Source organism: Rana temporaria, chromosome 1 (genome assembly GCF_905171775.1).
Source record: "Rana temporaria chromosome 1, aRanTem1.1, whole genome shotgun sequence".
Classification (NCBI taxonomy): Eukaryota; Metazoa; Chordata; class Amphibia; order Anura; family Ranidae; genus Rana; species Rana temporaria.
In genome coordinates, this window is record NC_053489.1 from 302,863,837 (window position 1) to 302,883,394 (window position 19,558).

General features: G+C 39.9%; 1 protein-coding gene across 6 annotated transcripts in view; it reads right to left on the bottom strand.

Moving 5' to 3' along the window:
* NFIB (nuclear factor I B) overlaps positions 1-19,558 on the bottom strand; it is a 288,819-nt gene that overhangs the window by 66,827 nt on the left and 202,434 nt on the right. For 5 of the 6 annotated variants that reach the window (XM_040358479.1, XM_040358473.1, XM_040358481.1 and 2 more), the window contains 3 exons: positions 17,902-17,991; positions 9,745-9,876; positions 2,237-2,415 (listed from right to left, as the gene is read on the bottom strand). In XM_040358479.1, the coding sequence (XP_040214413.1) occupies positions 2,237-2,415; positions 9,745-9,876; positions 17,902-17,991 (401 nt within the window). The remainder of the gene's footprint in view (positions 1-2,236; positions 2,416-9,744; positions 9,877-17,901; positions 17,992-19,558) is intronic. The other variant, XM_040358484.1, reaches the window with a different exon arrangement.

Here is a 19,558-nt window from a genome sequence, read left to right on the forward strand (position 1 = left end):
AAATACCTTGTGGTATCTATATTTAGGCAGAACGTTTACATTAAACAAAGATTACAAAGTTTTACAGATTCACTTTGAGTATACTACCTAACACAGATTGGCCCTAACCCAAACAAGCCAAAAATGTTAAAAAAACAAACTAAATGTAAATGCATCCTCTTTGCATTACAAAAAGTAAATGTCACATTTCACAATGTATACATATGAAACCAATATCCAGATAATGCTACAATAATCAAGATAATTCCAATGTAGATGTTTTCACTGATGTTTTACTGGACCTAGTATCAGATGTATTGTTCATGTGCAGTACATGCAAGGACGGTAAGTACTGAGTAAGCATATTACAAGCATTTATTACTGCATATATAGGCCACCATACTCCCCCCTGAAATGCATTTATTTGTCATTAACTCCTGAAGAAAAGAGCGATTTTGTTTAGTCATTATCCAGGGTTGGCTTTAGTTATAAGCTTAGGTTCGAGTTCTTTCAAACTGTCATTGCTGGACCAATAAGCTTAGTGTGGGAGATTCCCTGCTCCACAACCAATGTATACAAAGGGTATATCAGGCCAGGGCCATTCGGCCCTATTAGGACAATGATGCCACAAGCATCCCTGCCCCTTTGTATAAGTGCAGGTGCAGGTTGCAAAATCTCCTACCTACAGCACAGTGACCTAGCAATGATAGTGAACTTCTAAATTCAGATTTAACTCAAGCTCATCTCTAGTTAGTGTCTATCTCTAGAAGTAAGATGCTGACTCAGATATGACACAAAATATTAAACACCTTGCTGTATTAAATTGCAACTGGTGTTTGTTTCTCAGTCTATGCAAAAGCACCTGATTGCAACTCAATTACTGCTTTTTGATGATTAAAAATACAGCTTTTTTGGAAAATTATACTGTTGTATAATGTGGCATGTCAGCAATGTACAGTATGCATTCAGACTTGTAAAGTCACTGAAAGACCCACTTTAGAATTGCAAATTAATGTAAAGTCTTGCTTTAAAAAAAATATATAAAATAACAAACATGTTTTACTTACCTGCTCTGTGTAGTGGATTTGCACAGAGCACCCAGATCCTCCTCTTCCATGGTCCATATTCGCTGCTCCTGGCCCCTCCTTCCTGTGCAACTTGCTATGGGGACACCTGAGCTAAGCTGCTACTCTGTGTATCCATTCAGACAGGGAGCTGCAGTTCAGCCCCGCCCCTCTCTTTCTATCCTGATTGGCTAACTGATTTTGACTGACAGCAGCGGGAGCCCATGGCACCACTGCTGTGTCTCAGCCAATCAGGAGGGAGATTCCCAGATGGCCAAGGGACTCTGGGAAATTGATGAATAGAGATGGGGCTCAGGTAAGTATTAGGGGGACTGAGGGGGGCTGCTGCACACAGAAGTTTTTGTTATCTTAAAAGGGTGTTCCAGTCTTTTTTTACGTTTATTAAAAGTCAGCAGCTACAAAAAGCTTAGCTGCTGGCTTTTAATAAACAGACACTTACCTGCTCCACGGTTCTAGCGAAGCGCCGGCCGGGGCTCCGCTCCTCGCCCCCCCCTCGCCGGCGTCTTCATTCCTAGTGTGGGCACCCGGCAGTGACAGCTTTCGGCTTCACGGCCGGGCACCCACTGCGCATGCGCGAGCGGCGCCGTCCGATTGGACAGGCGCTCGCCTACAGGGAGGGGCTGCAATAAGGCGATTAAGCTATTCGCCTTACCAGCCCCTCGGCGAGGGAGGAAGTGGGACAGGAAGTCCCACTCCTCCTGACCCCCCCACTCCCCCCCCAAAAAAAATGACATGCCAAATGTGGCATGTAAGGGGGGAAGGAGTGGATTAAGCGGAAGTTACATTTTTAGGTGGAACTCCGCTTTAATGCATAGAATGTATTAAGATAAAAAAATCTGCCTTTACAACCCCTTTAATTATATAATGACATAATAACATATTTCCTTTTTTAACGTAATGGATTACACCTCCACACCTTTTGTTTAACATAAAGTCCTGTGATCTTTAGATTATCATATGGCAACATGTGAGCACTGTCTGTTAATGGTCCACGGCTCACTCCTTGTCTGTAGACAACAACACAAACAGCACTTTCCAATTGATAAACATTACAGTTATTTTCCAAACGTATTTATATAAAAATCTCTCTACTGGAACACTAATTGTACATCTGTTTTTATGCATTCATGTGGGCTGATGGCTGATATTTATAACTGTGGCATTTTCTTTACCTGGCTTGTTTGTGGACTGGACGGGTCATAAGAAGGAACATAGTTCTTCAGGGCATCCTGAGGATTCAGGTGTGGAGGATATCGGATTGTTGGATGAGAAAAGTAGGAACTTGGGGCTGGAGGAAGTATAGATTGCGTTGAAAATGGCAGAGGAGAGGGTGAAGTCCTGGTTGAGATGACTGGTAAAACAAAAGAAAAAGAAGAACATTACTTTTAAATTTGTTTCATGTTTTGTTAGGATTATGAAGAAAAGAAACACCTGAATTCAAGAAAACAATCTCTACAAATGCTGTACTGAAATTGAAATTGTTATTTGATTACTTTCCCTGCTGTACTAGAAAGTTAGATGAAGCCTAAATACCAGACGTCCCTTGAGAACTAACAGTCCAACTTTCCCATATCAGGCTGCTCAAAGTCTTGTTTAGCTTTCAGGAATTACACCATTCTCTGATTTAGCACTGCTTGAAATAAAAGCATTATTCCCAGAAAGAAAACATATTTCACTGGTTAAGTATTTTCTCCAGAGTCTTGAAAGATAACAAAACCCACATATTTGTGATCCTTTGCATCACACTGGGAAATAAGTCATCTTTAACTCCTAGTGAGTTTTGGCTGAAAAGGGACACTGCATACCTGCAAGTCTATGGGAGGCTACTTGCAAAATAGTTTTAGGTCCATGAATCAGAAATATTAATACTAAATTAGCAATAGCCAGGTAATCAGTATTCTAAGCCATGGAGTTTTTCTATTAAGCAGGTGTGGTAATCAAGTGTCCTGATATACAGAAAATACAGAAAGAAATCTATAAAATGTAAAAAATATATATATCTATAATAAGTAAAATGTGACTGTGGCATATTAAATAACATTGCATTAACATAATAAAGATTTTTTATATATATATATAGTAAAGATTTTTTCCCTTTTTCTAATTTGCGGGATTTCCCTTCATGTCTTTCCTCTGTAGACACAACAGAAAGTGAAAAGATATACTTTTAAGGTTCAAAGAAGGGATTTCCCCCCTAGTTTTCAGTCACAGGGATCAAGAAAAATAAAGGGGATAAACACAGCAATAAAGGTCTGCTGGGAAGTTACAATTCTTACTCATTCTATCCAAAGGGGAAAAAAAACTTTAAAAGGTAAATGTTACAAAACGATTTTAAATTATGAACTCTCTAAATAATACAAACGTTTTCCTTTAAATACTGCTAACTTTCATTAGACATTCTAACCTATCCACCTAACAAACACTCATCCAGAGGTATTTAAAGCAGAGTTCCACTCAAAAGTAAAACTTCTGCTTATCCGTCGCCTCCACCCTGCGGTGCCAAATATGGCACCTTTCAGGGGGGAATAGGTATCTGTTTTTGAAGCAGCCCCTCCTCCTTCCTCCAACGCCGGACCAATTAGAAAGCACAGCGCGATTTGTGCATGCGCAGTAGGGTTCTCTTACCAGGAATGGCGGCTGGGTTGCCGACACTGAGGGCTCTCTGGACAGGTAAGTGTCCATATATAGTATTTGTAGCTGCTGACTTCTAATTTCTCATGGGGGCTGGACCTCCTCTTTATTTACCAGAGTAATAACACAAGTTTTACACAGAGAAAAAGAAGACAGACAGAATATTAACCAAGAAAAAACAGTCTGTCTATTTTCATTGTACAGAGATGGCAAAGGGTTTGTGCGATATCAATATTTATTTAATTAATTTGGTCAGAGAATATATTTATAAGAAAAGAACAGGACTTCTTGCCAGATTGTGTTTTATGATAAAGGGGAATCAATATAAGGCAAGTAAAACAAATCACATTCTAACCAAATGAAACATTTGGCCCTGCTCCTTTTTTAAGCATATAAGCTGATTTGATTTGCCTGGTAATGATCATTTCCATAATTTGAGCTTCGTTACAGTCTTTGATATAGTGTTATGGTAATGACTTGATCTAAAAGGGTTGACGGCTGTGTCAGTTTGTCAGTCAGCAGCAGGCACAGCATCTGTGATACTCAGATGATAAAAAGTCAGGAAAGATAAACTGTCTGTGCATCTTCATCCTTCCCCTTTAACATGAAGAACTGTGCAGGTATTCCTAATACATGTTTTTACGGTTGGTACACCAGTTTTCAATAAATGGTTGGTACTGGCACCAAGAAAAAATTTCCAAGAGGTTGTTACCAAATTGCATTTTTTTCGAAATAGTGAGCTGCAGCCAAGAATTGCAAAGTGTGTTTTGTTTTTTTATTCCTTCCTTCCTAGTCTCCTTGCACTATTGTATTAGCATGCACAGGCAGTCACACTGGCTTTCTAAAGGAGAACCGTGCTAAGAAAAATAGAGTGGTTGCAATTTCTGACCTCCTCGAGAAAACATTAGTTACCTGTCTGTTCTGCTAATTTGATGACTTCAACACATGCTGAGTTATTGAGCTGAATCAAGTTATTAAAATGGTTGTAAACCCTCTCCTATACTCAGTGAAGTGAATAGCCTCAGATGATACATAGAGATTAAACAAATCTCCCCACATAAATTTGACATGTATATCTGCTGTCTTTCCCTTTCTATACCTTTTGGAAAGTGCAGATCACGTTAGAAATCTTTATTTCTCTTCCAGCAGTGGGAGGGGAGTCTGTGCTTACACAGTGTAAGATCTGATTGAAGGAAAGGCACACACCCCCCACCCCCCTTTCACACAGGCAGAAGAATGAAGGAACATGCAGAGCTGTAGTCTGAAGCTTTCTGCTTATCTACCTCTAAGCTCCCTCCTTGACACAAATTTTCAGCTGCTGTTATCTCCTGTGTTGGAGAACTTGTCAGGAGTGACTCTGCTGATAACAGAGGGATGGAGCAGCAGAAAGACACTTCACTTAGAGCATTGGCGAGAGATAAGTAAACACTACAGATAGATGCGCCCAGGTCAAATTTCATGAATGGGATTTACAACCACTTTAAGGCTACATTTACAGGGACGTTAACATGTTACTGATGCAAAAGTTCCTGCATAAATGATACTTGCTTTTAGATCCATTTTTTAAATACATAGAATTACCCTGTTATCCTGTTTTTTTTTTAATGGCAGAAGACATACACCTATCCTCAGAAGTAGATGCTTTGATTTTGTGTTACAGATCTAAACGAAGTGCATGTTTACGCACCCGTTCAAATGTCTCCATTAAAAACAGTACCGCTGTGTTGAAATCCATAAATAAAAAAGCACTTGAAAATAATGTTTTACAGCTGTGTGAATAAGGCCTAAAGGTTAGCAAATTTGTCTTCAGACTAAAGCAATGGCAGCCTCCGTAGTTTTCCTAATACTGGTTTCCTTTAGGACATGTGAAAAATGGTAATGCTGGGGATAGTGCCATAGCAATCCAAGCAGAATTTCACCTCTGCTCCTCTGAAACTTATGGGTAGTAGAGCATGTTCCTTGTGTCCTTTATAGGCACAGAACAGCAAGGAAAGTGCAGGCTCCAGCTGCTGTCAATGAGCAGCTGGAAAGAGGAACAGGGTTATGGCCTGCTGCTGGGGCTATGAGCTTCTGTGGACGTATGGCAACCTGTCCACAGAGCCAGCTGGGAGCACACATGCAAATGTGGCTCCATGGGTCCTTCTTCCTGTAAGGGGAAGGTGTCATCTAAAATGTCAGCCGCAAACAGAAAAGTTATCTACAGAGAATATACCAGGTAATTGCTGACCTTTACAGCCCTATGTGTTTTTTTAAGGTGTGTTTTTTTTTTCTGCTTGAATTCATGGCAAATAGTACTCGCCTATCTGACAAGTGACTATAGAAAATAATTGTTTTTAAAACTTCTGCTACTAAAGTCACTCTTTTTACCCCTGCTTGTAGTTGTGCAAGGAGCTCTGCTTCTGAAAGTCTGTTTACAGTTTTAAACTAGCAGCACTGATAAAGGCAATAAAGCCCTGTTCCTTAGATTGGGGTACACTGAATGAGTGGTTAGGTAGGACTTAAAAATATATAGTTGTGGGAAATTATGTTGTAAAGATGACTGTATAAATGCATTACAGTAATCTATAATGAAGACAGATTTGATTATTTATACTAGTTACTTTAAAAAATTGTGATCCTGGAATTTTCTATTGAATTCTTACTAAATGTTTATATTAAACTCACAATGTTCCAAACCTATCATTAAGAGAAAATGTAAACTTACAATATCTGTGGATGACTATTCCCAATTTAGAAGTGGTACATTTTTGTGTGAAATAGAGAAAACTCTTATACAGTATATTTTACAACAATAAAAGTTTAATCAGAACCTAATGTGCTTGTCCACTGCTCTTCTTGCCTGTGTTAAGTGAGCAATGCCCATGGCAGCGTCTAAGGATGACTGCTGCACATAGGTGAACAGACTAAGTTACACAAGAAGGCAATATTCAGTGCTTTGCCAAAATTCAATCTTGGCTCAGAGCCCTGGGGGAAAAATGAAGTTAACCTAATGAAGCAAACTAAGTATGGATATTCCCATACTCATTAAATAGAAACATGTGTTTAATATAATTTGACCCATTCTACCTGAACTGGGTTGGCTAAAGTAAGTCATGCTGTCATGACCTTAAAAAATGACAGGCACAAATTTACGCAATAACACTGTGTGACTTTACATCTTTACCACAAAAGAGAGCATCCACAGAAAACCTATTATTGAACTCGTACAAACGACTAGAAAAATGTGACCTTTGGCTCTTTTAGAATTACTAAAAACAAATAGGTCATACCCCAGTTATCTTCTGTCACCCTGTTAGAGGCTTTAAAATAGAAGTTCACCCTAAAACTAAAATCTGTAAATCTACTGGCATCCACACTCTAACGCAGTAAAGAAGAAATAGCTGTACAAAGCTTTTCTGAAGCCACTTTGGTCCCACGCTGAGCTGTCAGTGGCAGCTTCTCTGTGTAGGTGGGTGCAGAGGAGGCAGCCGACAACGAAAGCCCCATAGTAACTCTATGGGTGACGCCACTTCTTAGGCATTTCACAGCCAACATAGAGCTTCCACTGCTGGAGACCGGACTGGAGCGGCTTCAGAAAAGGTATTATAGCGATTTCTTATTTACAGGGCTAGATAGGTTAGTCTTAGGCCTCGTACACACGACCAGTTTCCTCGGCAGAATTCAGCTTCCGACCGAGTTTCTGGCTGAATTCTGCCGAGGAAACTGGTCGTGTGTACACTTTCAGCCGAGGAAGCCGACGAGGAGCTCGACGAGGAAATAGAGAACATGTTCTCTATTTCCTCGTTGTTCTATGGGAGCTCTCGTCCCGCCGAGCTCCTCGGCGGCTTCAGTGCTGAACTGGCCGAGGAACTCGATGTGTTTGGCACGTCGAGTTCCTCGGCCGTGTGTACGAGGCTTTAGATTGTGGATGCCAGTAGATATACATATTTTAGTTTTAGGGTGAAATTCTACTTTAATGATATAATCTGCAGCATATAATATATAAATTAATAATTTTCTAATGCAGTTATTAGATTTGCCCAGAAAAAAAAAGAAGCCTGACTTGTTGTATACTCCAGTAACCTTTTTCCTACTGAGCAGCAAAATCAAGAGAGGGAGAGTTACTCTAAGCTACACTCTCCCTGGAAGCTGCCACTTCCAATGCCAATGCAATCTCTAGAGCCATCATCTTGATCTAATTTTCATTAGCTATGATAGTTACTTATCTGGTACTAGCATACAGGACAGGAAGTCTTGTCAGCAGTGACAGCTCCCATATTTCTATCCTTGCACATTTACTTCTCATGCTTCAGACAGTGGATATTGCCAGAAAATGGAACACACATAGGCTCATTTGGACTACTGAATAACTGACGTGAGTATTTACATTTTTGGGCGAGGATTATCAACTGTTTTAGTAAACCAACCTCCATATGTGTACTAGGTGATAACATTTAGCATTTATCAAAGCAGCTGGTTCTGCTATCTGGCAGTGCAGGAGTCTTGGATCACATTTCCAACAAAAAATGTGTGTGGAGTTTGTGGGATTTTAATATGTAAGCACTTTTCATTTCCTTAGATGATGTATTTCTACCACAATACAATGACAATTAAGAGATTGATTAATGTCTAGCTAAATCACTCACAGTGAAGTAGGTTTGCAGTATCTTGCTTTATGACTATTAACCTCCCTGGCGGTCTTCCCGAGACTGACACGGGGTTAGATTTTCTTGCTACTATCGGTAACCCCGTGTCAGTCACGGGCTTGCCTCGCTAGATCCACAGGCATGGTTTACTTACCTTGTCCCTGGATCCAGCGATGCCACCGCGCTGTGTGAGCGAGCAGGACCTCGCTCGATTCACATAGTGCCTCCGTGTGACGCCGATCTCCGTTCCCTGCGACGTTACGACGCACGGGGACGGAGAACGGCGCCAAATTCAAAAAGGTAAACAAACACTATACACACAGTATACTGTAATCTTATAGATTACAGTACTGTATGTAAAAAAAACACACCCCCCCTGTCCCTAGTGGTCTGCCCAGTGTCCTGCATGTCATTTTATATAATAAAAACCTTTTTTTCTCCCTGCAAACTGTAGATTGTCCATAGCAACCAAAAGTGTCCCTTTATGTCAAAAATAGTTTTAGATCAGCTAAAAAACAGCGATAATAAATTATAATCACTTGCAGAATTGTGCGATAGCGATTTGTGGGGAAATTCGTCATAAAAAAATAAAAGTAATGACAGCGACAATTCTGCAACTGAGCAAATTTCAGTGATTTTGATTTGATTACATTATTGAATCATTTTTATTATAATTATATTATTATTTGTTATAATTATTTATAATTATTTATTATATTATAATTTATAATTTTGTTTTTAAAAAAATGTAATACACGGGATGCCTATTAGAATCTTGTTTGGTTAGATTTAAGTGAGTTATTTCTAAAAATTACAGACCTACAATATAAAACGCCAAATTTCCTTGCAAATAATGGTACCGCTTTTAGCATGTTTTTTCTGAAAGAATCATACCGCCAGGGAGGTTAAACCGGGTCAACCTGTATACAAATTAGTATGAAGTGTTGTTCAACACTGATACAAATTATTTTCCCTGAATGACTTCAAGTCAACAGTCATGGTCTGTCACAGTGGAGCTAACTTATACACCATATCCTACACTTTTTTTATGTGAAAAGTTAGTGGCCTGTAAAGCTTTTCCCCTTGTTGTTATGCCCCATCACTTTTACCTTATGTTTTAGCAAAATACATCTGGGCATCTACCCAATGCAGATTATATCAGCCACATTTTCCAAGGTCTGCAGTTATTTATTTCTTTACTTATTTCATCATGGTCACAAACCTGTTTTAAATTGGGACAATACTACTACTAATATCCAGCACAACAAATCTGTTATTCACAACTACATGCTTCTTTTTTTGCACAAAAGGAGCTCATAACATTATCAACAATAACTCCTGCTTCAAAACTTGCAGGTGCCTTGTGTTTACATACAGCAGAATTTTGGAAGACTAGACTAGATTATAGCATTTGTTGCCCTTACCACTATGTCCTACTCCTGGAATCCCCGGATGATGATGCTGGGGAAACGTGCTCAGTCTCGATGAAGAATCCTGTGGTGATGTTGGGCTAAACAATGGCTTTTCAGGCTTCTTCATAGTTGGGGAGGACATATCTGTTTAAAGTAATACAAAAAAGTGTCAAGATGCGAACAGCTGAGGTGAGTGCCTTCAACATGATTACATTTGCTTGTTTGTGTTACTAAAATATTGCCTGTTGTAAAATGGTAACAGCTTACTATAGAATATAGATTGACACTACAACCAACACACATTTCTGATCCCTGCTAGGCACAGATTCTGCTAGTCACTGCTACGTGCCCCACTTAGTTCAGTTATTAGACCTCATTGTGACAAGCAGACGAACAAGCACAAATGACCAGCCTCTAGATGAAGACTTCAATAATAGTTTGCTTGTCTTCAGCCTATTAAACCAAAATCACATTCCTTTCATACCAGACAGGCGTATCGCTGGAGTAATTCATTTATTCATTATTTCTCAGATACTCAGGGCATCACTAAATCAGATACATGGCTGTTTTTTTTTTTTTTTCAGCTAGACATACTAATCCTTACAGAAAACAAACACACTACAGTTATACCTGCCATCCTTAAAAGAAAAGAAAATGCTTTAAAACACAAATCCCACATGTTTTCATAAAAAAAAGAAAAAAGTTGCTTTGACCATTACCCAAACTCTCTATAACTGCAGAAAAGCAAAATACATTTTAATCTTAAGAACACAAAATTATATTATACACAAAGGAAAAATACTGAAGGAAATTCAGATTATGTTTATAATATGAAAGAACCAAAGTCTATAACAGTGATAAAAGAGATCAACTAACACTACATCTCATGAAAAGGGTAAAAAGGTCACTAATAGTGATATAGACCCACAGTATGCATTGCTTCCAGTTAATGAAATATAAATTCTTTAGAGAATGTGTGAAGCTGATGAGACTCCACACATACAGACATCTTTGTACCTGGTGTAAAGTCTTGTTTTTTTTCTACACAAATAACAGACATGTCATACTTACCTGCTCTGTGCAGTGGATTTGCACAGAGCAGTCCAGATCCTTCTCTTCTCATGTCCCTCTTCGGTGCTCCTGGCCCCTCCTTCCTGTTGAGTGCCCCCACAGAAATCACCTTGCTATGGGGCACCCAAGCCGATCTGCACACTCCCTGAGTCCATTCAGACATGGAGCTGCAATTTGGCTCCGCCCCTCTCTCTCCTGATTGGCTAATCAATGGCGCCGCTGCTGTGTCTCGGCCAATCAGAAGGGAGAGTCCCGGACATCTGAGACACTCCCAGACATCGCTGTACAGAGATGGGGCTCATGTAGGGAATTGGGGGGGGGGGGGCTGAGGGGGCTGCTGCACACAGAAGGCTTTTTATCTTAATGCATAAAAAACCTTCCGACTTTACAACCCCTTTAACCCTGTATGGTCAGAGTGTTTCCAATGTTCATATTGGACCTGTCACTTGCAAACATTCTAGGGCCTTCTTAAACAAGCATCTTGTTTTTAATATATCAACCCCCAAATCACTCAGTAAAAGAGATCTTAAAGGGTTGGTAAAGAATTTTTTTTTTTACCTTTAAAATAACAAACATGTTATACTTACCTCCACTGTGCAGTTCGTTTTGCACAGAGTGGCCCCGATCCACATCTTCTAGGGTCCCTCGGCGGCTGTCTCTGGTCCTCCCCACTAGTACTGACCACAGTCATGTGAGAGAGCTTGCATGGTGGTGAGTAATTACGGGGGCGCTCCCGTGATACAGCGAGCGGCCATAGCCGCTCACTGTATCACTCAGCCACGCCCTTCGGCGCGCCGCATCACTGGATGTGATTGACAGCAGCATTGAGTCTCAATCCATTTGCTCTAGCCAATCAGCGGCCAGGCTGAGAGGCGAAGAGGATCTCGGGACCATGCGCGGAACTTTCGAGGGGTCAGGTAAGTATAACGGGGGCTTGGGGGCAGCAGCATCAGAAGTTTTTTCACCTTAATGCATAGATTGCATTAAGGTGAAACAATTTTTTACTTTACAACTCCTTTAAAGTGTTACTAGACCCACAAAAGTAAAACTGATTTTATTCGAACTAACACACCTATTGTTTTATACAATCACACATGTTTTACTATGTTAGCCCACTTATGTTTCAAAATGGATTTTAAAATGTGGTCATCTTACCAGTCTTTTGCTTAGATTGTAAAACTGCTTGCAGACATTTGCAATCAAGATTGAGGTATTACTACTATTAATATTACCAATCAATGCATTTAACCTACTTTCCTTGCAGAAGCTCATTTATGGCCCAGAACTTGGCAGCCTTAAAATGTATAGAGGAAATTTGCTAGAGGATAAAATATCAACGTAAGCTAAAACTTATTTTTAGCATATAAAAGGACTGGAACCTATGACAATTTTCTCATAGTGTCTCTGGAAGATTTATCTTTGCTTCATGTCTTTTTGAGGGATATCACACACAAAAAAATCTTCCCACGTTCTGGTTATTTGACAGGTATCAGAAAGAAGAGGAAGTGATGGGAAACCCCCACAATGGTGACAAAGGACACCATTAAACATTTTATTCAACAGAGAAAGAAATATTTATACTCTGTGCCAGGATGTTATTGCTGTTTTTGCCCTACTGTCTAGGTGAAAACACTCCTGGAGAAAATCAAAGATTTTATAATAAAAGGCTGTAGTTGAGCTTTTCATTTAATTCTAACCCTTGAAATGAAAACAGAAGAGGTAAAGGTAAACTCTGCAGTACATCAGCCCCTAAGTACCTGCTGTTAATACCTTCTATACGTAATGTTAAGTGAGAGCACAGCTTGTACATAGAAAAGTATTGAAAGCTTACATCTCATCATGGTACCAAAGATTTGATCTTCTTTTAGAGAATGTGTGATGCTAGACTAGAGAGGTGGACTGGCCACACATAAAATCACGAGTCCACATTTATCCACAATGTTCCAGCCAAAGGCATTGGAACACTCTATGATGTAGGCTTTGTTTTCTCATAAAAAATATAGTTTTAGTACAATGTGGTTGGCATATAGTGCTTAGAAGAGTTTTTCTTTGCTACATTTTCAGATAACATCCCAGTAACATTATTACTAACCACAGTGACATACAGCCCTAGCATGTCACACATTATGACATAACATTTATGGTAGAATTTTACAGTCTGTCAGCTGCCATATTTAGATAAATAAGATGCACTATACAATTTTGAGTTAAGAAACATCTAATATGTGGAGTAACATACCATGAAGAAGAAAGAAACATGAATCTATTTACTCCCGTACTTCCTAGTTTCTAAGTAGCATGTACTTAGTACATGAAAAAAAGTAAATTTTAACAGTATTGAATAACTATAATAGCACACTGTACTTATCAAATATTTTGCTTAAGCCTAGTACACACTAGTAGTTTTTTCTCTCATTCAACCCAGCGGGCTGAACGGAGAAAAAATCTGACAGCTCAGGTAGGAGCCGCTGTACTAACTACCTGGTGTTAGTACATCAATCTCCCCTGCTGTTTTAATGTGTTCTGATAGGGGGAAGGCCGACCGCCAGAACACTCTGGTCATCACTTTCAGCCATTGACTGACAGCGCAAATCGGGAGCCAGTCGGCAGACCTTTTTTGATCATGTCCCATCAACAGAAGCTAGCCAAACAGTTGGCTTCTGTCGGACCGGCTGCAGTATGTTTCTATTGAACCGACCAATGCTGCCTGTAATTTGACCCGCCTGTAGTAGGCTTTAGAGCTGTTAGTACAGCGATCTCCCCTGCTGTCCTATTGTGTTCCATTGGCTGAGAGCGCTGATTGGGAACTGGTTGGCAGACCTTTTTCAGCCTTCCCTTATGCTGCAGTACACACTATCTGAATGTCGGCCAGTTTCTATTGAACCGGCTGATGCTGCCCGACATACGGCTTGCGTGTACTAGGCTGATGTCTTAGGTACTCCAGCAAAACTATCTCCCTGACATAATTTCTGACTGTTTACCTGCCCAATTAAAAGCTTTGGGTGTTCCTGTTTAAGATTGTGGATTCTAGCCTTTGCTGCTTCAACCTCCAATAAATCCAAGTAGGAGTGTGGGACCCCCTTATATTTACTGCAGCAGGTTTGCATACCCAGGCACTCAAGCACAGGCTTTCTGGGTAGGTTTCATCAATTAACATTATTTATCACCAGCAAGTCCTATTTTAAAATTAACGTGGTAACAGTCTTTCTGCAGTGGGATTCCACTGACAGTGCCTATATATAAAAAATATTACATTGTATAGGAAAGAGTAGGGGAAGGTTAGATCCCTGCTAGGTCCTCGAAGAGGAGACCTTAAAAGCAAAGTATGGGATTTTTTTATCTCATATTCATACTTACCTAGGTGGATGCCGTATCGGACAGATGTGGAATCTGTCCCCCGCCACCTCTTCACTGAGAACCGAGCCACCGAACATCCCGGATGGCTTGGTTCACTCACCCCCCAGAGTGGAGAGCTGCTGCCTGTCAGTCAGCATCTCTCCTGCTCTACTCCTCTATGCTCATTGGAGCACTGAGCTGCGGAGGGCGTCCGTCTCAGCGGCTCGATGAAAGACTGAGACGCTTATCAGTCCAGGCACCTGGTGGATCCAGACTTCCGGAGTTGGGATGATGCGGCGCCTGGACTGATCCTGGTGACGTCAGCAGAGAGTGGACTTCAGACCTCTCTCTGCTGAAAACGAGTCACAGGAGTGCAAAACAAATTGCACTCCTGTGACACATAAGAGAAGTCCAGCCGAATGAGCCCAGGATGGACTTCTCCTTTAAGTATGGTGGATCCCCATATATCACTGTGATGGCTGATTTATAAAGACTAATACTAATAAAAATAGTAGGGCTGCAACAGAAACTGTCATTTTTGCTTTAATTATCTAATTCACACTGCAACAATGAAACATTTGAGTTGATTTATATAATTTTTCTTGCAAATACAGTAATTGTTAAACTAAAGTGAACATAGATAAGCTAAAGAATGAATCTGCAATGTGAATACACACTATTACTTTAGTATATCATCCCCTATGAAGCTGGTTAGCTATTACAGGACCAGCTTTGGCTTTCTCTAGTTCTCATAAATCAGCTCTTGTGTCTGCTAAAAGTACAGGTGTCAATGTTTGTGCGAACAAAACACGTGAGAGTGTGAACAAAACATGTTCTTTAGCCACCAGTGAAAAGTGAAAAAAGCCTATGGGGTGAACAGTGAAAGTTTAACCAAATATTTGCATTAAGTGCTGTCAAACTTCCCTTGGTATGTGGTCTGCTGTTGGTAAAACATCAAGCCATTATTGTCTGTAGGAATGGACAAGTGTACTAATGGCCTATATACATCTCTACTGAATGCCATATTGTGCCCGTCCTTGCTGTCACAAGACTGTCAGTAACAGAATACGTTCACAAGACACAATCGTTCCTTTTTGCTGTTCACAGAAGTTCACAAAAGCAAGAATATATAAAAGACTGAATTTCACTCAAGGGGAAGATGTAGCAATTAACTCTTACTGAAAAACAAGTATTGATGTATTTTGTACTCATTCAAAGCACTATACATTAAAATGCACCATGCATGTACTAGTCTTTGTTCTATTTTATGTTTGGCTAAAAAATGTATAAAAATATTTTAAAAAGTACAAACTAATTTTATTTTTAAAGTGAATACAGATTTGTATGCAAGGCAAATATACCGTTATATGAACCAGCATGAAAGCAGAAGAGTTTTCTTTTGGCCCTCTTCACATCTGTTTGGTGCATCACAGTGTGCAGGTCAGTGTGTGGAACTACACATTAATGTGCAATGCATTAAGGTAGCTTGTTTATTTGCAGTACTGCCAAAGCCCCACAATGCACATCAAACTAGACATGAACCATTTTAAAAAAAAAAACACAACACACAGATGACTCATATATTTTCATTGTGGTGTACTGAAACCAACATGCATTAAAGTGATTGTAAACCCCCTTTCGTGAAATCTGATCTCTGCACCTCTATCTGTATTGTTTACTTATCTCTCTCCAAAGCCATATGTCCTGTGTCTTTCTGCTGCTCTGTTCTGCTGTCATCAGTATGATAACTTTTGACAAGGTTTTCGACATGGGAGATAAAAGCAGCTGAATATTTGTGTCAGGATGTTGCATAGAAATAGATTAGCAGACAGCTGGTCTATTCACAGCACAGCTCTGCACATCTCTTACTTCCTCTGCCTATGTGGAGGGGGGGTGAGGCTTTCCTCCAATCAGCAGTCACACAGTGATTACCGAGAATCCATATCCAGTGGTGGAACAGAAAGAGAAAATTCTAACACAATGTTAGAATTCTAAACAGTCTAGAAAGCTGAAGACAGCATATATACAAGTAAGGCTGCTTTTACACTAAGGCGCTTTGCAGGCGCTATTGCGCTAATAATAGCGCCTGCAATGCGCCCTGAAAGAGCCGCTCCTTTCTATCCAGTGTGAAAGCCTAAGGGCTTTCACACTGGGTCTTTGGGTTTTTGAGGCGTGGTAAAAATACCGCTCCTATAGCACCCCTGCCCATTTAAATCAATGGTGTATCGCTTCCAAACCGCTCGCAAAATGCTGCAAAGCTGCATTTTTGCAGGCAGGTTTAACCCTTTTTCGCCCCCTAGCGGAGGTTAAATCCCCCCCAGCGCCCGAAAATCGCGGCAAACGCGACGGTAAATCGCAGCTAAAAATATCGCCGCTTTACCGCCAGCGCACCAAGCGACTCAGTGTGAAAGTACCCTAAAATTTATGTAGGGAGATTTGCTTAATTTCTGTGTATCATCTGATTATAGGAGAGGGTTTACATCCACTTTAAGGTTTCCTAGCATAGTGGGTTGAGCTGCCATTCAAAATTCAGCCTGAATAGCACAGGAACACACCACAGTTTCTGCAACAAATAGGTGTGAAACCAGCTGCAAAGTTTGGTTTTATTTTTTGTATTTAGTTTCTGTGTTATATTTAATACTTTAAAAAAAATGACATTCAGTCAAACCCACAGTTAAAATACTTATATTTGATACTTATATGTGAACACGTTTACCTACCATCTGGTTTGTAACTCAACAAGTTTTGTGATCCAACTTTCTGAAATCCACCCTAACACTAAAATCTCTGCACCTACAGACATCCACGATCCAAGACTAACCTATCTAACCTTGTAATGAGGACATTGCTATACATACCTTTTTTAAAGGTGGTCCGGTCCCACACTGAGCTGTCAGTGGTAGCTTTAATGTAGAGGCGGGTGCAGAGGAGGCAGCCGAAAACGGAAGCCCCATAGTAACTCTATGGGTGACATCACTTCCCAGGCATTTCCCAGTTGTTGTCGGCTGTGTCCTCTGCAGAGCTTCCGCCACTGGAGACTGGACTGGAGTGACTGCAGAAAAGGTATGTATTTCTTCTTTACACTGTTAGATAGATTAGTCTTAGATCATGGATGCCTGTAGATGTAGCATTTTTAGTGTTAGGGTGGACTTCTCTTTTAATAGTCAGTTCCTAAAGATCTTTGATGACTATGTTGTAGCATTGTAGCCTGGTCTAGGACCCATTTACGTCTGATAATGAAGATTAAGGGGTGGCAGAAAACTAATAGGATAACTCCTAGGCTCTCCCCTCCTGTAAGTATGTTTATTAAAGAGAGCCTTGACCGACTCAGAATACTGACATTTATTTTCTCCCAGTGTGCTGCTGTGCAGCAGGTTATAGGAGGGTAGTAGTGCTAATATTTGGGTGCTTACACTAGCTAACTCATACATAGCTAGAGCACTTTTTTTTTTTTTGCTTGTAATTCAGCTTTACGTCAATGCAAGTAATGTGATTATGTGCTCATTTCAAATAATTGTAAATACCCTACAGCAGCCAATCAAAAAAGGATTCCTCAACTGATCTGACTGTGGTTAACAAAACTGGTTGCTGTGGATTATTTCACCTTGCCTTTTGTTGCTGTACTTTGCTCTGCTTTATCTAGTCTATTAAGTCCTATTTTTCATTCAATTGTATGTTTTCACATGCAGTTGACATTTTTATTGAACTTTGTAACAAACCCTTAATATACATTTTAGTAAATGTAATCTTCTTAGCTCTCACCTTCCATTTTGATCTTCAGCCAGTCACAGTCAGAAGCCCCAGGATCCTCCATTTTCCACTGCTTGCTTCTGGTTGACTGGCCTGTGAACTCTGTATGTGATGTCAAAAAAAATGAGGAGGGCTTGATTACTCAGGTTGAGCTCTGCTGCAAGAAATGTTCAGCAGCGGCAGAAGCTTGCAAAAATCTTCATGTCTGGTATTCTATAATCACTGAACTATACATAACTCATCAGCTATTAGTATAGTGAATAGAATTAACCAAGACACTATTGGTGCAAAAGCCTATCATCCAGCGATAATGCTCTATCCATACTATTACAAATATCTGGCACTCACTATACTAAACCAGTCATTTATTAAGATTTTTTTTTCTTTTCATTTAACTCTACTCATATTTTCTTTTGGATGTAGTTTTCAATCTTATAAGTGGTTTTAACAACACAGTGAAAAGTACAACACTGTGCCAAAACCTATAGCAGCAAATTCTAAAATTGTATATTCCATATATTACTATGAGGGCTATGTTATTGAAAAAGTCCAACAGAATTCAAGGTATTTATCATGAACATTTTCAACATTATGGTCGCAACTTTTTGGCTTTTTTTGATCCTATGGTGAACATTTCCGCAATAGGGTATACTTACCAAAACAGTGGGGCTCCTGTGATCTTTACTGTGTTGCCTCTTTAAACCAAAAATTATTACCTTCAGATTCTAACTATCTGACTGTATATCATATTAGGGACATGTTCACAAAGCCTGATACAAAAAATATCAATACCAAGAAGTTTGTCACAGCCAGCAATCAAATTCAAAACTGCCTTGGTAGTTTTAATGTGATTCACCCTGTGAAGTGCTTTCTGGTATCTTGCTGCAGGGAACTCAGATTCAGATGTTAAAAGAATTTATGGTTTAAGCACAGCTACAGTGTTTGTTTGACAGGATTGCTTTCTCTCATTACCTTGAATTGATTTTTAAACTGTATCACTTCCTAGACCATATTTGTAATAGTTAGAGCCCATGCCATGTGAGTAACTAGAGATGAAGAGTAAAAAGCAAAGAAAAATATATTGTATTATAGAACTTAAATAGACCCTGCTTCCACATCATCCATTTCTACAACAATCTTCCCATGAGACTATCTGAGAAATGTGTGTTTAATGGCACTGTTCTAGCAAAAGTTCCCTTGGAACTACCTGTGCTGAATTGAGGCAAATATCTTCTCTAACATTGTCGCACATGCAGCAAATTCAGGTAACCACCTCTGCTTTAAAAATCTGTAGCTGTGGCAATGACAGGTCCTTAAAGAATTACCACCATTTCGCAGATTAGGAAACTGATGATGATTAAGACCAGCTCTGAGTTGCCATGCAGTAGTACATTAGTGGTCAGAGCAGGGCATGTCTGGGCTGGGAAGCTTTCGTAAATGTGACAGCTTCCCGCACAGGTCTCTATTCCTAAGCTAAAAGCTAAATGCAAAGGAGCCAGGGTACCGGTGATGTCATTACCTAAATATGGCAATGGCCATATTTGGAAAATGACTTGAGTAAAAGTCAGATGGACTTTTTTCATCGGAAATTCCGAGGAATTCCGTCGGAGTTTAGATAGAGAACATGTTCTCTTTTTCTCCGTTGGAACTCCCTCGGAATTCCGATGTG